Source organism: Zootoca vivipara, chromosome 13 (genome assembly GCF_963506605.1).
Source record: "Zootoca vivipara chromosome 13, rZooViv1.1, whole genome shotgun sequence".
Classification (NCBI taxonomy): Eukaryota; Metazoa; Chordata; class Lepidosauria; order Squamata; family Lacertidae; genus Zootoca; species Zootoca vivipara.
In genome coordinates, this window is record NC_083288.1 from 36,806,623 (window position 1) to 36,823,300 (window position 16,678).

Sequence of the window (16,678 nt, forward strand, 5' to 3'; positions counted from 1 at the left end):
GTTAATCATGTTCATTGGTTTCAATGGGCCTGCTCTTGTGTTGGCTTAGATACAACCCAATGGGCATTTGATTGATGGCAGGTGGGGGGGGGAGGCAAGTAGCAGAGTCAGACGCTATACTTATTTTGAATGTCCTGAAAAATGTGAAGTTGCCTGACATTATTATTGCTAATGTATAGGGAATTATTTGATGACTTAAAAGAAAAATGTTGCAACAGGAAACTGTGCCCCAGAGCACGTGCAGAGTGTATTTCCCTGACCACTGCATAATCCCCTTTACAGCCTTGGGGATGGGTTGAGCTGTGGGTGTGGCATCCTTTTAAAAAATTAGCCTCTGAACTTCTCTGCAATTAACCATTCAGGGCCAATTTCCTTCCAAATAGCAATATTTCCACCTCCTTGTTCAATGCCAAAGACACTGGCAGCCCTACTAACACGCTGGCAGCTGCTTCCTTTTGAGTCACCTCAGGGACTTTCTGGGTCTAAGATAAGGAAGCTTTCGACCTTGTTTGACCGCAGAACTCCAGTTTTTGACATACTATCACATTCAGTTCCCCCTTTGAAATGACCAGTCTGTTGGATAAAAATATTATATTCTACAGGGGTATATTCTAATCTAGAGCCAAACAAAACAGGGGTGGAGGATCTTTTTCAGCCAGTCGGTCACATTCCCTTCAGAACAAACATCTGTTCTGAGGGTCACATGCTGGTGGTGCATAGGGCCCAAGACCGGGGGTGGTGGTTAGCAACCATCTTAAAAGAGACTAGTTTCTGTATGCACACATGCCTCCCTTTCTGTTACTCATCCATTATGAGATTTACCAGTCAGGCAAAACCACTTGGGAAGGAAGGCAGATACTGGGAGAGTCTACATTTTGCATCTTGAGAGCTCTGCTGCTGTTTGCCAGATGTGTTGCACAGCTGGCTCAAGTAACCAAGAGGCCCTTCCTTATTATCACTTCATTTATTCCGAGGTTGAAGGCCTGGCCATTAGGCAAACTCCAAGTTTGACATGTGACATGCTTCATAACACATTTCTAACACATTTGATATTGTTACATGTTGCCTCAGTCTCCACCGACTGCTGCACGGGGTTTGTGTATCCTTCAGAAAATTGGGCACGAGGGAGGCTATAGTGATTATTATTATTATTATTATTAATGACTTATTTAAATATATACACACACACAACCTGAAACTTTCGCTGGAGGGGCTCACAGCTACAAAACGACAACAAAACATTGGCAGAGGTTGGTAACGGATCCCAGATTCCAGGGTTCGTAGTTAATGAAGCTACCCCTGGTTTGAGTATCAGTTACTCAGTTGCAGGGGCACTACAAACTGTGGGTAGGGTTGCCAGACTCAATAGAGGACAGGACTTCTGTGCCTTTAATTGCCCTGCTCTCTTTTGAGTCTGGAAACCTTAAAGAGAAACCAACAGACCCTTTGCTTGGAACAGGTAGGTAGCCGTGTTGGTCTGGATCGAAGTAAAATAAAAAAAATTCCTTCAGTAGCACCTTAAAGACCAACTAAGTTTTTATTTTGGTATGAGCTTTCGTGTGCATGCACACTTCTTCAGATACCTGAAGAAGTATCTGAAGAAGTGTGCATGCACACGAAAGCTCATACCAAAATAAAAACTTAGTTGGTCTTTAAGGTGCTACTGAAGGAATTTTTTTTATTTTCCTTTGCTTGGAAATTAAACAAAAATGGAAAGCGTAATGCTGGTGGTCAACAAAGGAGGTTTAAAGACTGTCTCAAGGCAAATATTTAAAAATGTATAAACACTGACAACTGGGAAACACTGGCCTGCGAGCGCTCCAGTCGGAGAACAGCCTTTACCAAAGGTGTCATGGGCTTTGAAGAAACTCGATCTCAGGACGCAAGGGAGAAACGTGCTAAGAGGAAGGCACGCTTGGCAAATCCACACCGTGATCGACTCCCGCCTGGAAACCAATGTCCCCACTGTGGAAGGACGTGTAGATCCAGAATTGGCCTCCACAGTCACTTACAGACCCATTGTTAAAATCGTGTTTATGGAAGACAATCTTACTCGGCTACGAGTGATTGCCAAAGAAGAAGAAGAATAGGTAGGCATGGTTTTATTTTTAGATAGCAGTCCATGCTGCATTGTGTGAGCAAAAGTTGGCAACAGCGTGCACAAAGGCAGAACAAGATATTTCTTGAAAGCAGACTACTGCCAAGATGTTGCCTTCAGGGATGTGCAACCATGCTGTTGTTGAAACAACAGACAAAGGAACAAAAGGCTGAGTGTGTACGATGTGTGGCAAAATTATTGCAGACGCATATGGCATGTTTTCCTTATAAAGCTACCTTGAAGCAGAAGCAAGTTGGGGAGGAGGATACTGCAGCTAACAGAAAGGAGCCAATGTACTTTTACAAAATCTCTGGCTTCCAATCTTTTCCTGCCTCTAGGCCACACAAACCACACATTTAAAGCACTATGATATCACTTCAAACAATCATGGCTTCCCCCAAATAATTCTGGGTGCTAAAGTTTGTTAAGGGTGCGGACAGTTTTCCAGAGGCCCCTATTCCCCACAGACAACTACAATTTCCAGAGTTCCCTGTGAAGAGGAATTTACTGTTAAACCACTCTGAGAATTGTCCCCCTGCCTTTAGAGCAACTGAAAACGTCAAATGAGAAGCCATTTATTGCTGCCTTTGTCAGAAAGGGAACTGTCCTTTTCCTTTTCTCTCTCTCTCTCTCTCTACCCCAACCCAACATTATGACTGATGATGGATCATCGTTTCCTGGGCATCATATTTATATACTTAGATTCCCAGACACTCGGATTCTCATTTGAAGACTCTGCATGTTTTAAGGATGCCTGTTACTCTCCCCTTCTTGCTGCTTACGATCTGTGAGTATAGTTTAGCTCAATGGGGTGGGAAGTATCCATTCAGCTGGCAGAATCAGAGGGGCATTGAACTCTGGGACTGCAGCAGCATCAGCAAGAGGAAGAGAAATGGCTAGGCTACCTTAAGATGTTTTTTGCCACCTGAGGAAACCAGGGTGGATGGGTAGTTAGATGAGAGCGAGGATTTGAGTTGTATAGACACCGTGCATTTAAAGCGCATTCAAATCCCACATGCCCCAAATAATCCTGGGAACTGTAGACATGGGATCTTGAATCAGCATTCCTGGGTTTTGGCAATCGGCCCTTCTCTCTTTTAGCCCTGCCGAAGCCCTCCATCTTCTGGCTCCAGGCTCCGGATGCAGATGAGAAGCACCACCTCCGATGTACGGCTCAAGGGGCATATTTCGGCAGCTGGTTCTACCTGTATCAGGGAGGGAGCCCAGAGGCCGTGGCTGAAAAGAAAGCCTTGCCCACCCAATCTGAAGTGACCTTTGAGGTACACAACTTTGGACCCAGGGAGCAATTCCGCTGCAGCTATGAGATCTGGGAGGCAGGGAAGCCCATTCGCTCCCCGCTCAGCAGCCCTGCAAACATCACAGAGGGTAAGTGTTGGGCCGTAGAACTCAATGACCATACTAGGAAGGTCATGCACAGCATTAGGCCCAAAATGGTGCATGCAAGGAGGGTTGGTGTGAGAACCAATGGTACTGTGACTGGTCTAGGAATAGGACTTTATGGTTGTGAAGGACTGTCTTAGGGCAATGATGATGGCCTTTAGCAAAGATGAGGAACCTGTGACTCTCCCAACATCGTTGGATTCCATCAGTCAGGATCTTGAGCTTGATGGAGATGACCCTGTGAGGAAGGCTAATGAAGAGGTTGATTTTTTTAAAACACTTGTTATGATTATTTAGGCTTGCTATACATCAGGAAAATTCTTGACATGTCTTGGTTTTCGCATGGAAAAATGGCATCGGGGGAATCTTGCCGAATCTGCAATGTCAGGGAAAACCCGGGTGTTTGGCAACGCGAAGGAAAAAGCAGCAGAAACAGCTCCAAAAGCTTAAAACCACTATTTTGGGGGAGGTTTTACTTAAAAAGCTCAACAACAAGGGTTTGTTCCCAAAAAGCTGAACAATTTTGGGTCTTCCTTAAAAAAAGGTCAACTTTGTGAGTGTCAGGAATATAGCAACGCTAGGATTGCTTATACTATACACTATACTATACTTAAATGATCAAGCTGCTATGAAATGTGTGCACTTTTAACATTTAGCATTTGCAAATCATTTGTACACTTTACAGTATAGATCTATTGAGTACTATGTATTTTATAACATATGATCAAGTTTCTGGTCACTATGGAAACATAAACATTTAAGCCTCTATGAAAATTTTCACATACATTGCTAGTATTTGTACCATTTGGTATGGTCCTGCCATGCAGCAGCAGCTGGTTATATTATTGTTTGACATACAATTGCACTGGAATGTGCATTATCTTTGTAATTAATTGATATCTTTAATGATTGATAGTTCATTTTATGATGGCTATAAATGTTGCAATGTTCCTATAATCACACAGAGTTATTTGCTGGATTGTCATACTATATTTTGAAATGATTTAGTATTTGAGCTATTCTAAACATATACTGATTTGCATTTTTGTTGTTCGGCTGCAAGCTGCTTTGAGCACATTTATAATATAGATGTAAATAATAAACAGACAAGCACACAAAGGCAGTATGTTTGAACCCCTTCTCTTTCCAAAGGTTTGTCACTACTGTTTTTACTGTTGTAATTTTGCATACTATGTACCTTTAAAGCACATTCGAAGCACGTTCTTAACCTCCAAGAATTATGGGCACCTTAGTTTACTACTTACAGAGTTACAATTCCCAGCACCCTTAACAAACTACAGTGCCCAGACTTCTCTGAGGGTGTGTGTGCTTAAACATGCTTTAAAGGTATAGTGTGCACAGTGGTACCTTGGTTCTCAAACTTAATCAATTCCGGAAATCTGTTCCAAAACCAAAGCGTTCCAAAACCAAGGCACACTTTCCCATAGAAAGTAAAGCAAAACAGATTAATCCATTCCAGACTTTTAAAAACAACCCCTAAAACAGCAATTTAACGAATTTTACTATCTAATGAAACCATTGATCCATAAAATGAAAGCAATAATCAATGTACTGCACTATAAAATAAATGTGACAGTATTGTAGATGATAAAAATTAAAATTATTTTTTTTTCTTACTTGCACTGATGATAGTCATTGTTTGGATGGGGGGCTTTTATCCATTTCCGCAGTCACACAATCAATCAATCAATCAGTAGCTGAACACAGTCACAAAAACAAATTAACCGAAAAAGCCTCAAAAACAAAAACGCAAAACAAACAGCAAAATTTAATCCATTCTGGAAGTCTGTTTGACTTCCGAAATGTTCAAAAACCCAGGTGCAGCCTCTGATTGGTGCAGGCACCCCAGAAACAATAGCCGACAGCCGCATCGGAGGTTCGGCTTCCGAAAAACGTTAGATAACCGGAACACTTACTTCCAGGTTTTTGGCGTTTGGGAACCAAGGTTATGTATTTTGATATTAATTGGTTTTGGTTGTTTCATGAGGAATGTTTTAAAAATGATATTGATATTCGTTTTGGCCACCTTTTATTGCTATGCAAAAAGAAGCAACACATTATTCTTTTTATTAACAGCAGAGAATAAGGTCCGAGACTCAGTAAACAGGTTTTCTCTCCCACTCACAGACCATTACCCCAAACCATCCATCTCTGCGAGCCCTGGTACTGAGGTCCTTGCAGGGCAGGACTGGACCGTTTGTTGTCAGGCTCCATTACTAGGGGTCAACTTTGTCCTCTACCAAGCCAGGGACTTTCGGATAGAGGTCACTCCTCGAGGAGACTCTGACACCGCTGAATTCTCCTTGAAGAATGTCACCATGGCTGATGCAGGCCGATACACCTGTTATTACCACAGCATCATAGAGCCCATCATCTGGTCAAATGCCAGTGACCCGGTGCAGCTGAGAGTTATCGGTGAGGAAACTTTTTGCTATCTTGGGGGCAGAATTTCCAAGTTTCTTTTTCTGTGCCTTCAGCAGCCATATGGTAAGCAGAAATTCAATTGGCTGAGTCTTTCTTTCTTTTTCTGGCATGGGAAAAACCAGAACCCATTGAACTTCTGCTTGTTGTGGAGCTGCTAAAGCATCCCTGCCAGAAAAAAATAATAATGAGGGAACCTTGTTAGGTGGAGGAGTGGTTTTAGGGATGGGACTTGCTGGTTTGGGAGACAGCAGAGGTTGAGAGGAAGGGAACTGAACTGGTGCAAAGGGAAGCTGTTGTAAATATGGGCCATCATCCTTTCTGGATTAAGATTTAAGCAATATATTCATAATCAGAAAGCCAGTGTGATGTGTTGGATAGAGTGGCAGATTGGGACCAAGAAGGCCCGGATTGAAATCCCCCCCTTGGTCATGATGCTCATGGATAATAACCTTTGGCCACCCACTTTCTCTCGGCCTAATTTACCTCACAAGGGTGCTGTGGGAATAAAGGGGAGTACAGTGGTACCTCGACTTACGAATAACTCTACTTACAAATGTTTCTACTTACGAACGAAGCTCCGCCCGCCATCTTGGATGCGGTTTAGATAGGATTTTTTCAACTTACGAATTTTTAGATAGGGTTGCTTCGACTTACAAATTTTTTCTCCCAATGCATTCCTATGGGTTTCGACTTACAAATTTTTTCGACTTACGAATGTGTGTTCGGAACGCATTAAATTCATAAGTAGAGGTACCACTGTACAATGTGCATCAGCCTGAGCAGTGCTTTTTTTTTTCTTAAAAAATGTTTAGGGGTACTCTCATTTTCCTACTCATATTGAAATTCGTCGCGCTGGTGAAGTTGGACGCAGGGACTTTGTGCTCCGAAGTCCCTGGCTTCGTGGAGGGGGGGGGAAGTCCGCAGAGCGAGCGGACTCCCCGAAAAAACACCGGGTAGAGAGTCCCGGTGACATAGTGCCCAGCTGTTTGCTCCGGACGCGAATCCTCTGCTGCCCGAGAGCTCAGTAGAGCAATCGAGAGCCAGCGGAGTGGAGTCGCGGGAGCCATTTTTGGGTTTCATCTTACCTCCTTGAAGTGAAGCTCCGAGTCCTCAGCCTGCAAGCGGCGGATTCTTCCAAGGAAATAAAAGACTTCTTCAAAGTAAGTCAAATCTCCATTCGGATCTTAAAAATTTTGAATTTGAAGATAGGAAGAGATTCTAAAGTAACGGAAGCCGATCTCTTCCAAATGGACAATCGGGAGGCGCATTAAATATTCCCAAGCCGAAAAGGGAAAACTTCTTTCAAGATTGCGGACCCGAGAGAAAGAAAGACTTTTCCAAACCTCCCCAGCCCCCGGTGTCGTTGCCCCTTGAGGTTCAGCAGCAACAAGGGGGAGGACGCTTTGACAGCTGTCAAAAGCTGTCAAATTGTTAAAGGATTAAGAAAGACGATTTTATTCCTGTGAATTGGAAAAATTGATTCAAAAGGTTTTAAAAGGATTTAAGTGGACTGTAAATTTGAAATCTGATGAGGTTAAAGACAAAGGATAAGAACAGCCAAGATGGAGCCGACAACGTGGTAGAGAGGAATTTTCCAGTACCCTTCTGCCCTTATCTCTGGTCTGCCTGTGGTCAAGTGAACTATGAAAACAAAATTCTCTCGAGCTTTCCAGGAGGCTGTGCTGGGCTATCTACAAACATGGGAAGATATCTACAAGGAAAGGCAATGCTTCAATCCAACAGAAAAGGAGAATGAGGTGCAAGAGCAAGATTTAGAGGACAATTTTGATTATGAGATTGTGTGTGAGGAGCAACAATTTGAGGACAATTTGGAGACTGATTCAGACCATAAAAAATATGTGTTGGATGGTGAAAAACAAAGATCAGAACAAAGAGATGAGGCCGACAAGGAGAAGCAAAGTGAAGAGAAGATTGATGGAAGTGAAAATCCTGGAGAGACTGAAATGTTGAATGGTGTTAGTGAAGGGAGGGAAAGGCAGAAAGAGGGAGGAGCAGAGGTCTGGAAGTGGATGTGGGAAAGAATTGGTGTGGGGTAAAAATTTTAGTTTAAGGTACTTTTTTTGGTTTATGAACAACGGTGTCGGAATCTTGGCCTGTTAAAGGATATGCTGATCCAATTGGGAGGAGGGACATGGGGGGGGGGAAGGAGAGATTTTTATAGTTTAAGGTTAAGAGCTTTCTGGAGGGAGTAAAAAGAATGGCTGAGGAAATATGCTTAGAGTTTGTTTTTGAATAATTTTGGTGACCAGGAGGTGTTTGGGTGGAAAACTGCCTGTCTCCCCCTTCTTACTCTTGGTACCCAGTGGCAGGGGGTGCCTTGAGGGGAGAGGGAAGGGTGGAGGGAAACCCAGACACAAAAATGGAACCTTTTGACTGCTGGACTCCTCGGGCTACCCCAGTGGCAGGGGGGGGGGCTCAGAGGGGGACAGCATGAAGAAGGAGGAGGATTGTGTTAATATTATAAGAATAAGATTCTGAATTGGATTAGAAAACCCGCCATAACTATGTAAAGAGGTTGGGAAATCCAGGAGGAGGAGAGTCGTGGAAGCCATTAATATTTTTCCTTTTTCCTTTTTTTTCTTTCCTTTTTTTCCCCTTTTTATATTTTTGCTTCCCCCCCCCTTTTTTTCCTTGTTTTTCTTTTTTCCAGTACAGTGAAGAAATAGCTGGGGGATAAGCCAATCCCCAGAGATCCTCCGCCTTTGTCCTCTCAGTGGCAGGGGGGGGATGAGGGGGGAGGAAGGAGGGGGGAGGTCAAACCCAGCTTAAAATGGACCCCTTTGTTCCCCAATACCCATGGGTCTCACTGGTGGCAGAGGTGGGCTTGTGGGAGGAGGGAAAATGAAGGGACAGAGTTTATGTTGTATACTTTGTATGTGTTTTCTTTTTCTAAAAATTAATAAAAATTATTTTTAAAAATAAAAATAAAAAATGTTTAGGGGTACTCTCATTTTCCTACTCATATTGAAATACTGCCCCTCAGTTGAGGCCAAACTTAGATTCACAAAATGTTTAGGGATATGCGTCCCCCCAGAAAAAAAGCACTGAGCTTGAGCTCCTTGGAGGAAGGACAAGATTGTGCTAGCTAGACACTTCTCTTCAGGCATTATAACTGAGAGTTAAGTAAATTAATACATGAGTGTGGGGTACCAGGGATGAGCACGATGGTTCCACCTCCACCCCCACCCCTATTACTGTCCCTGTTGCCCTCCAACTAATGGAGAGTGCACTTCTGAAGCAGAAAGCCTCCCCCTCCCATGGAGATTCCCCATGTGCTTTAGGACATTACAGAAAGTTCCTCCCTACCTTATATACTAATAATAATTTATTATTTATACCCCACCCATCTGGCTGGGTTTCCCTAGCCACTCTGGGTGGCTCCCAACAGAATACTAAAAACACGATAAAACATCAAACATTAGAAACCTCCCTAAACAGCCCTGCCTTCAGATGTCTTCTAAAAGTCAGATAGTTGTTTATTTCCTTGACATCTGGTGGGAGGGTGTTCCACAGGGTGGGCGCCACTACCGAGAAGGCCCTCTGCCTGGTTCCCTGTAACCTCACTTCTCACAGGGAGGGAACCGCCAGAAGGCCCTCGGCGCTGGACCTCAGTGTCCTGGCTGAACGAAGGGGGTGGAGACGCTCCTTCAGGCCATTTAGGGCTTTAGGATATTGAAATATACTCGGAGTCGAGAGTGAATTTCATGCTCTTTATTCAGCTCATATTCATCAAGGAGAAGAAGAGAAGACGAATGGCTCTTTTCCCAAAACCATCTGCTTATATACATTATTTACACAATGGGCCTTGCGTGATTGGCTACTTCAGGGCTACACCTGTGGGCCAATTATATTGTGGATTGACTTCTGCCTGCAGCCTGATTGGCTGCTCCTACAGGCCAATCAGGTAGCAGATTCACTTCTGCCAGCCGCCTGATTGGCTGCTCCAGCAGGCCAATCAGGTTGTGCATTCACTTCCACCTGGAGTTGGATTGGGTAGCTCCCGCTGATTCTGAATCCTATTGTTCTAGGATTCAGCTCAGTACATAACAGATATCTAGTGCCATCTTCTACAAGTTGGAGAGTGACAAGAACTGCAACCTGGGAGTTGAGCTAGCAACAGTCATCCTCAGTGTTCCCCCAGCTTGCATACTTAACTCCTAATTATAATGCCAGCAGCCATCTTTCTATCTGCAAATATCTTCCCAATTTCCCACAATCAAGGCACAGGAAGAGTTTCAGCATTAAAACTCATGGACTTGTTACTTTTTACATAGTTTGGACATAGAAAACTCCATAGAATTCCAGTAATCAAGAAAGTAGGTCTTGCAAAAGCATTTCTTGACTTGACAAAAGCTACAGTCACCTCATTTGTCCACCGACATTCAAGGACTCCCAAGCCCGAAAAGCAGATGACAGCTAAAAATAAATTATGGGTTGTATTCAGCTAACTTTTACTCAGGATAGGCAACTGAAAGCAATGGAACTTCGTCACGGGCATTAATTTTAATAGGCCTTTGTTGAGTAAAGGCAGTTGAATGTAGCCCTATAACCCAAAAGTGAAACATTAATATTAATTGAACTGTACTCAGATTTTACTAAAATGCCTGATTCATCCTGATCCTACAATGGAGGTTTTGTGCACTTGCACTTTTTGTATCGTTTAGTGTTGAATTCCCAATTTTGCACAAAGTGCCAAAGGTTGCGGGGGAGGGAAGGATAGGTTAGAGAAAGACTGGACTGGTCACATTTTAATCATGCCCACTCTTTTCTGTAAAGAATTGCAATTTATTTTGCTTACGCATTCCTTGCCCTTCCATTCGTCTGTTGCATCCTGGGGCATTCTGAGAGTCCTGCTTGATCCTCAGTCATCAACCTTGAATTATGGGAAATTCCCATAATCTTTGCGGTGGCTGTAAAGTACTAATCTTCTACTTACCGGTAGAATATGTATCTATGGCCACAAGGATTACAAATGTGTTTTTAAAAAAGAAAAAGAAAGCCAGTTCAACACTGAGCATCCCTTAAGTTATATCTTTTTGTTTTCACACATCTCCTTTCCAGATGCAACTGTGGTCCCCAATTACCTGGAGGTGTTGGTGGACTCTGCAGGAAGATATCGAGTGAATTGCTCAGTCCCTTCTGCTGCTGAGGGCTGGTTTTATCTTTACCAAGGTGGGCAGCTCTTTGCTGAAACCAGAGCTTGGCAAGATGGGGAGATTGCAAGCTTCAACCTCACAGAAGAAGCCATTAACATCACCATAGGAGAGCTGAGCTGCCAATATAAGGAATATCAGCTCAATGACACTGAAGCGTGGACACAAGGTGAGTCCAGGGGGGATGGGAGAAGTGTACACTAGCAGAGAGCTAGCCTGTGCACCTTTATTTCCCTCAAAGAATTATGGGCACTGTAGTTTATCCCTCGCGGAGTTACAATTCCCAGCAAATTACAGTGCCCATAATTCTTTGAGGGAAATAAAAGTGGTTTGAATGTGCTATAAAGGTATAGTGCACATCCTTAGGTGACGATGATAATTGTACCATTAATGGTGCTTTACAGTATAAAAGAGGATAAGTCCCTGGTCCCAAGGAGCTTCCAATCTAAAAATGGATTTGAATATAGAAGCATAGAAGATATTGTGAAGTTGAGTGGATGCCCAGAAAATGAATGACTGGCTGGAGAATCAAACACAAGCATATTCCCACAGACAATAACTTTGATGGGTGTGGGGTGGGTGGAACGGACAACACATACTGTTCTGTTTCGGCAGAACAAGGACAAGCAGCAAAACAAGGTTTACCACTCCATTCTTTGGTGCTGCTATCCACAGCTGGCCATTGGTATGCAAGCTGATTGATAGGTCATGCAGCATGTCTCCTTTAGCGTCGCTATTTTCCCTACATGGAAAACTCTGTAGGAAAAAGCAACATACAGCTGTATGCAAATTTTCAATTGTGGCAATCACGCGGGCATGTGTGTGGTTGAAAGGCTTTCAGGGGACAAACAGTAGGAAGCCACCATTAGTTGCTGTTTTTCCATAAAGGAACACGGCACTGGAATAATTCCATGTGATGTTTCACATCTAGACGTCATCCCCCCCCCCACACTCGACAAGTGCTTTCCACGTATGTAAAGGATTGCTGTGTGATGGTTCTGGTGGTGTCATTGTCGCCACTGGAATGTTGCCCTTTTCAGATTATATTAGCACAGATGATTCAGGCTGTGGTGATAAGCACACTTAGCTGGGAGAAGCCCCTTTGAACAGGATGGCACTGCCAGTTAATGGCTGCCAAGGAAACCAAGCACAGGCAAGTGGATTCAAGGCAGCTCCCGTAGTGCTAGTGCCCCATTCATTTGCCGCCTGCTCAGGGGCAAGTCCATCTTCATGGGGACAGTTCTCAGGCTGCGTAGTGATTGATGAAAGAAGAAAACCTGCTGTATACCGAAAACTATTTTTACATTGATATGCGTTTTCTAATTTCTCCAGACTCACATTCCCAGGCCACGGATTTCACTGCAGCCAACTCACTGCGACTTGGGATCGGGGCCTGCATCTTTTTATTAGCCGTGTTCTTCATAGCTGAAGCATGGTGGAGCGAGAAGCATCAGGAGAGCTGGACCAAATGAAGGGATCCTGGATCAGCAGGATCCCACTAAGCTGATCGAGTCTGGTTTGAAACCGCAAGTTCCAGCGGCTGCTTTTGATGGGAAGGAACATAATGATTGATTGGGAGCTGCACATGGAGATAGGCAGACTGCAATCCTCAACCAATTTTCCTCACAGTCACCACATCATGGCTCCTCTAAAGCAGGAGCTTTGGCCTACAGGGGTAAGGAACATGCGGGCCACCAGATGTTGTTGGACTCCATCTCCCATTGGCCCCAACCAGTATGGCCATTGGTCAGGGATGATGGGAGTCATAGTCCTGCAAAATCTGGCAGGCCACCAGTTTTGACCAACATAATTCAGCCCTAGATCATGTCCAGTAATTATCAAGAAGAATTTGCTCCTGGGCATGCACAGAATGCCTTTGCCTCACCAGTGAGTAACCACAATCTCAGCCTTCACACAACTGATTTCCAGAGTGACATAGACACTAGTACCTCAGGCCAGTGAGAGGAGATGATTATTTTTTCAAGTGTTTTCATCATGAAGTGTATTGCTTTCAGGCATGGTCCTGTAGTTATATACAGCTTCTGTTCTTCTGCAATTTTTTGCTGTAACTCTAGATGCTTTATTCATTTTCAGTGTTGTTCAACTCATGTTTTATAATGTTATGTCATCCAGTGCTCCAGAATAGACAAAGGGCAGGATATAACAATAAATGATTGAATGAATATTAACAGAAGGGAGGGACAGATTGAAATGTATGTTCTTTGTTGTTCAGAACTGGTCCTTTGTCTCCTTTTGGAATGTTAGATAAACCACATACTACTGTGTTGGCAGAATATGAATTATGTGATAATTTTTTATTGTGTTGTTAATAAGAACCATTTAGAAAAAAGGGAGCAACTCCAAAAGAGGAGAGTTCTCTGCCTGAAGGTAGGAGGTGGGGCGGGGGTCAAGAGAAGGGGCAGCTGCAGCATATTAAAAATGACTTCCATCTCAGGTAAAATCTGTTAGCCAGGTTTGCCTTTACTGTTTGAGGGGGGTGGTATAAATTGCTAGTTAGGGCACACTGGTGGATAGGAGTACTGTAATGATTGGTTGAAATCACGACTGTGCAAGTGAGAGGAAGGAAAAATGCCTGTTCTGTCCTTTTAGATGCAAAATAATGGTGTGTCGTGCCAACTTAGACAATTGCCTGTTGGGCATTTGGGGGAGGAGGATGGAAGATAAGAACTAAGAAATACATGCCTTAACAGCCAGCCTTGCTGTGAAGTAGCCTGCTTTGGCACCATTGCGTGGGGAAGGGCACGACTGGTATCAAGGGTTTGTAATGGTAGGGCCGCTGCTGAGGGACCACGCTCCTGCAGGGAACCCACTGACAAAGCATCATGGAGTGGCTGTATTGTGCAGGTAGACTTAACTGAGTAGAGGGCATGGAGGGTCACCTGGAGGTGAAGGCAGGAATTAATATCTGAATTGTACAGTTGTTGTTTTTTTAAGTAAGTGTTGGGCCTGGAGGCAAGGGCACTATTTGGACTCTGCTTCAGGTGGGATATTGAGCTGAAAGCTGTTTTAAGCATTAGCTGTACCTCTGCCAGTTTGTGAGGTGGCACTTAAATTTGAAAGCCTCAGTTCCATTAAGCACACTTCAAAAACACTGTCTCCTCCTTCATAAGCTCAAGTCCCCAGAACTCCCAAACATTTCTTCCATCTGATAATTCCCCATCTATCCAGAGGTCTTATATGACCTATAGCGCCCTCTTCAAGATTTCTCCTCCACAAAGGGGCAGAGACAGAAGAAACTTGCTTTAAATCTGCCTAGTTCGATTTCTTCTGAACTGGATTCTGATTGCAACTCTTTTTTTAGACAAGCCTATCCAATTTTATAGAACGTTGATATGTGTTTAGTTTGTTTTCTGAATGTTTTAAATATTTGTTTTAACTGAGTTTACTGATAATTTTCTTTCTCTTTTTTCACGTGTGTGTTTCTACCATCAAGCAGTGTAGTTTCTTTTTCCAAACGGTATATAAATTTTGTAACATATATAAATAATTATGAAGACCTTCTGGTATGTCCTATAAAATAAATATGTGTTAACCTAGTAATGAAAAGAATGGTGTGACAGCACCAGTCGTACCTCTTTGGAAAGTGTTCTAAAGTTGGGATGTATGCATTACAAACTTGTGCTAGGGAAAGCATGCAGGGAAGGTCTTCAACCAAAAATGTTAATTTTAAAATGAATGACAAGTGACTGGAACATCTATTGATAGTAACATTTGATAATAATTGTATGCGACAACAAAGGACTGGACGAGGTAACTTTTTGGTGGATTTATCTGGTTGACTGACCAAACCCAAAGAGTGCCCACTAATGGTTCCTAGTCATCCTTCCAAAAAAGAAAAGAAAAAAAGAAAGGGACAAGTGAGGTACCACAGGCTTCTGTCCTAGGCCCATTGTTGTTCAGCCTCTTTATAAACGACTTTGATGAGCATCCCCTCAATTCCTTCATCCAATTTCGAGGTGACACCAAACCGGGAGGGGTAGCCAATGTCACTCAGGATGGAATCGGGATTCAGTATGACCTTAAGAGATTGGAGAACTGGGCCAAAACTAACAAAATGAATTTCATTAGGGGCAAATGTAAGCTTCTACATTTAGGCAGGAAAAACCAGCTGCACCAATTTAAGATGGGGGACACTTGACTTGCCAGTAGTAGATGTGAAAAGGATCTAGGGCAGGCATCCCCAAACTTCGGCCCGCCAGATGTTTTGGACTACAATTCCCATCACCCCTGACCACTGGTCCTGTTAGCTAGGGATCATGGGAGTTGTAGGCCAAAAAATCTGGAGGGCACAGTTTGGGGATGCCTGATCTAGGGGTCTTAGTGTTTGTCCAGCTCTCCTCTTTTCCCCCTGTAACAACATAGGGCTCGGCTACTACCTTTCAAAGTTGCTTGTTGTGCAGGTAAAGTGCCCCTTCTATTGCAATGGGCCAAGGAGGTGGGGCTATGGCTTTAAATAAGTTGTGATTGGGTCTGAGTATGGCCCTTTTTCAAGCTACACCCTTTTGGGTTAATCGTCTCTTGCCACACCCATACAAATGCAGGTTTATTAAAGGGGCCTCAGTAGTGAAGCTCAACCCCCCCCCCCACAGACACACCTTAATTGTTTGTGGTTTTCTTCAGCTTGAAAATATTTTACTTTTCTTAGCTTTTAAAGAAATAGATTTGTCTGGCTTGGAGGAGAATGCGGGTGGGCTTTGTGCTCCCCACCCCTAGTACCCTGACTTACAAGGGTAGCTGAATTTTCTGGAAAAGAGTCGAGGGTTAGGCAAGCCTGGGGAGGGAGGTGAGAGGATGTTATGAGCTGAGGCCCAGATTAGGACCATGGAAAAACCGCTCCTGGAAGTTGTGGTAAGATCCACAGAAGAGGACCTTTGTCAGAATCGCCCAGCGCCGGCCTTTGAGGAAGAACAACCTGTTTGTAAAAGACTACGGATGGATTCGCCAGTTTATCCAGCGGAGTCAGAGGCCCCTCTACCACCAGAGAGGAGTATGTGGAGCTATTCTAATTGTGGGGGAACTGTTTTTTTCCCCTTTAAAATTGATTTAAAGATGGGGGATGCAGCAGGAGTGTGATATGATGGGCGTTGCAAAGATGGATTGTCTCCATGGAGGTAGTAACTCCTGTTTATTAACGTGTATTCAAGATGACTTAACGTTAGGCCCCATCTGCGCTAAACATTTTAAACACTTTAAACAGGTTTCCAGCAATGACTCTTTGAGATCTGTAGTTTAAGTGTGCTGAGAGTTGTTTAGAGACCTCCCCCCTCCTTTCCCTTCTGAGCTACAATTCCCAGAGCTCCTTAGGAAGGGGGATTGAATGCTTATTTATTATTTACTTTATACATTTATTATCCCACCTGTTAAACCACTTCGGCTTTGTTAAGCCACTCTGGGCTTAAAGCAACCTACTACTGTACTGTGCAAATGGGGCCTTCCTTTAGTTATTCATAACAGCAGCCTCTGGCTTAGGGGTCAACGGGCAAAAGGCCTTGGAGCCAAATTCAGCCTCTGAGCTGGGACACCCGCAGCTTCTCCAGTG

The 16,678-nt window shown here is 43.6% G+C and overlaps 1 protein-coding gene across 1 annotated transcript; it reads left to right on the forward strand.

Annotated features, from left to right (window-relative positions):
- The first annotated feature begins 2,848 nt into the window (after nucleotides 1–2,848).
- Nucleotides 2,849–13,251, forward strand: TARM1 (T cell-interacting, activating receptor on myeloid cells 1). The gene is made up of 5 exons (XM_060281246.1): nucleotides 2,849–2,885; nucleotides 3,161–3,484; nucleotides 5,648–5,935; nucleotides 11,027–11,287; nucleotides 12,451–13,251. The coding sequence occupies exons 1-5, from the start codon at nucleotides 2,849–2,851 to the stop codon at nucleotides 12,588–12,590; spliced, it is 1,050 nt and encodes a 349-aa protein (XP_060137229.1). The 3' UTR covers nucleotides 12,591–13,251.
- Nucleotides 13,252–16,678: the final 3,427 nt, after the last annotated feature.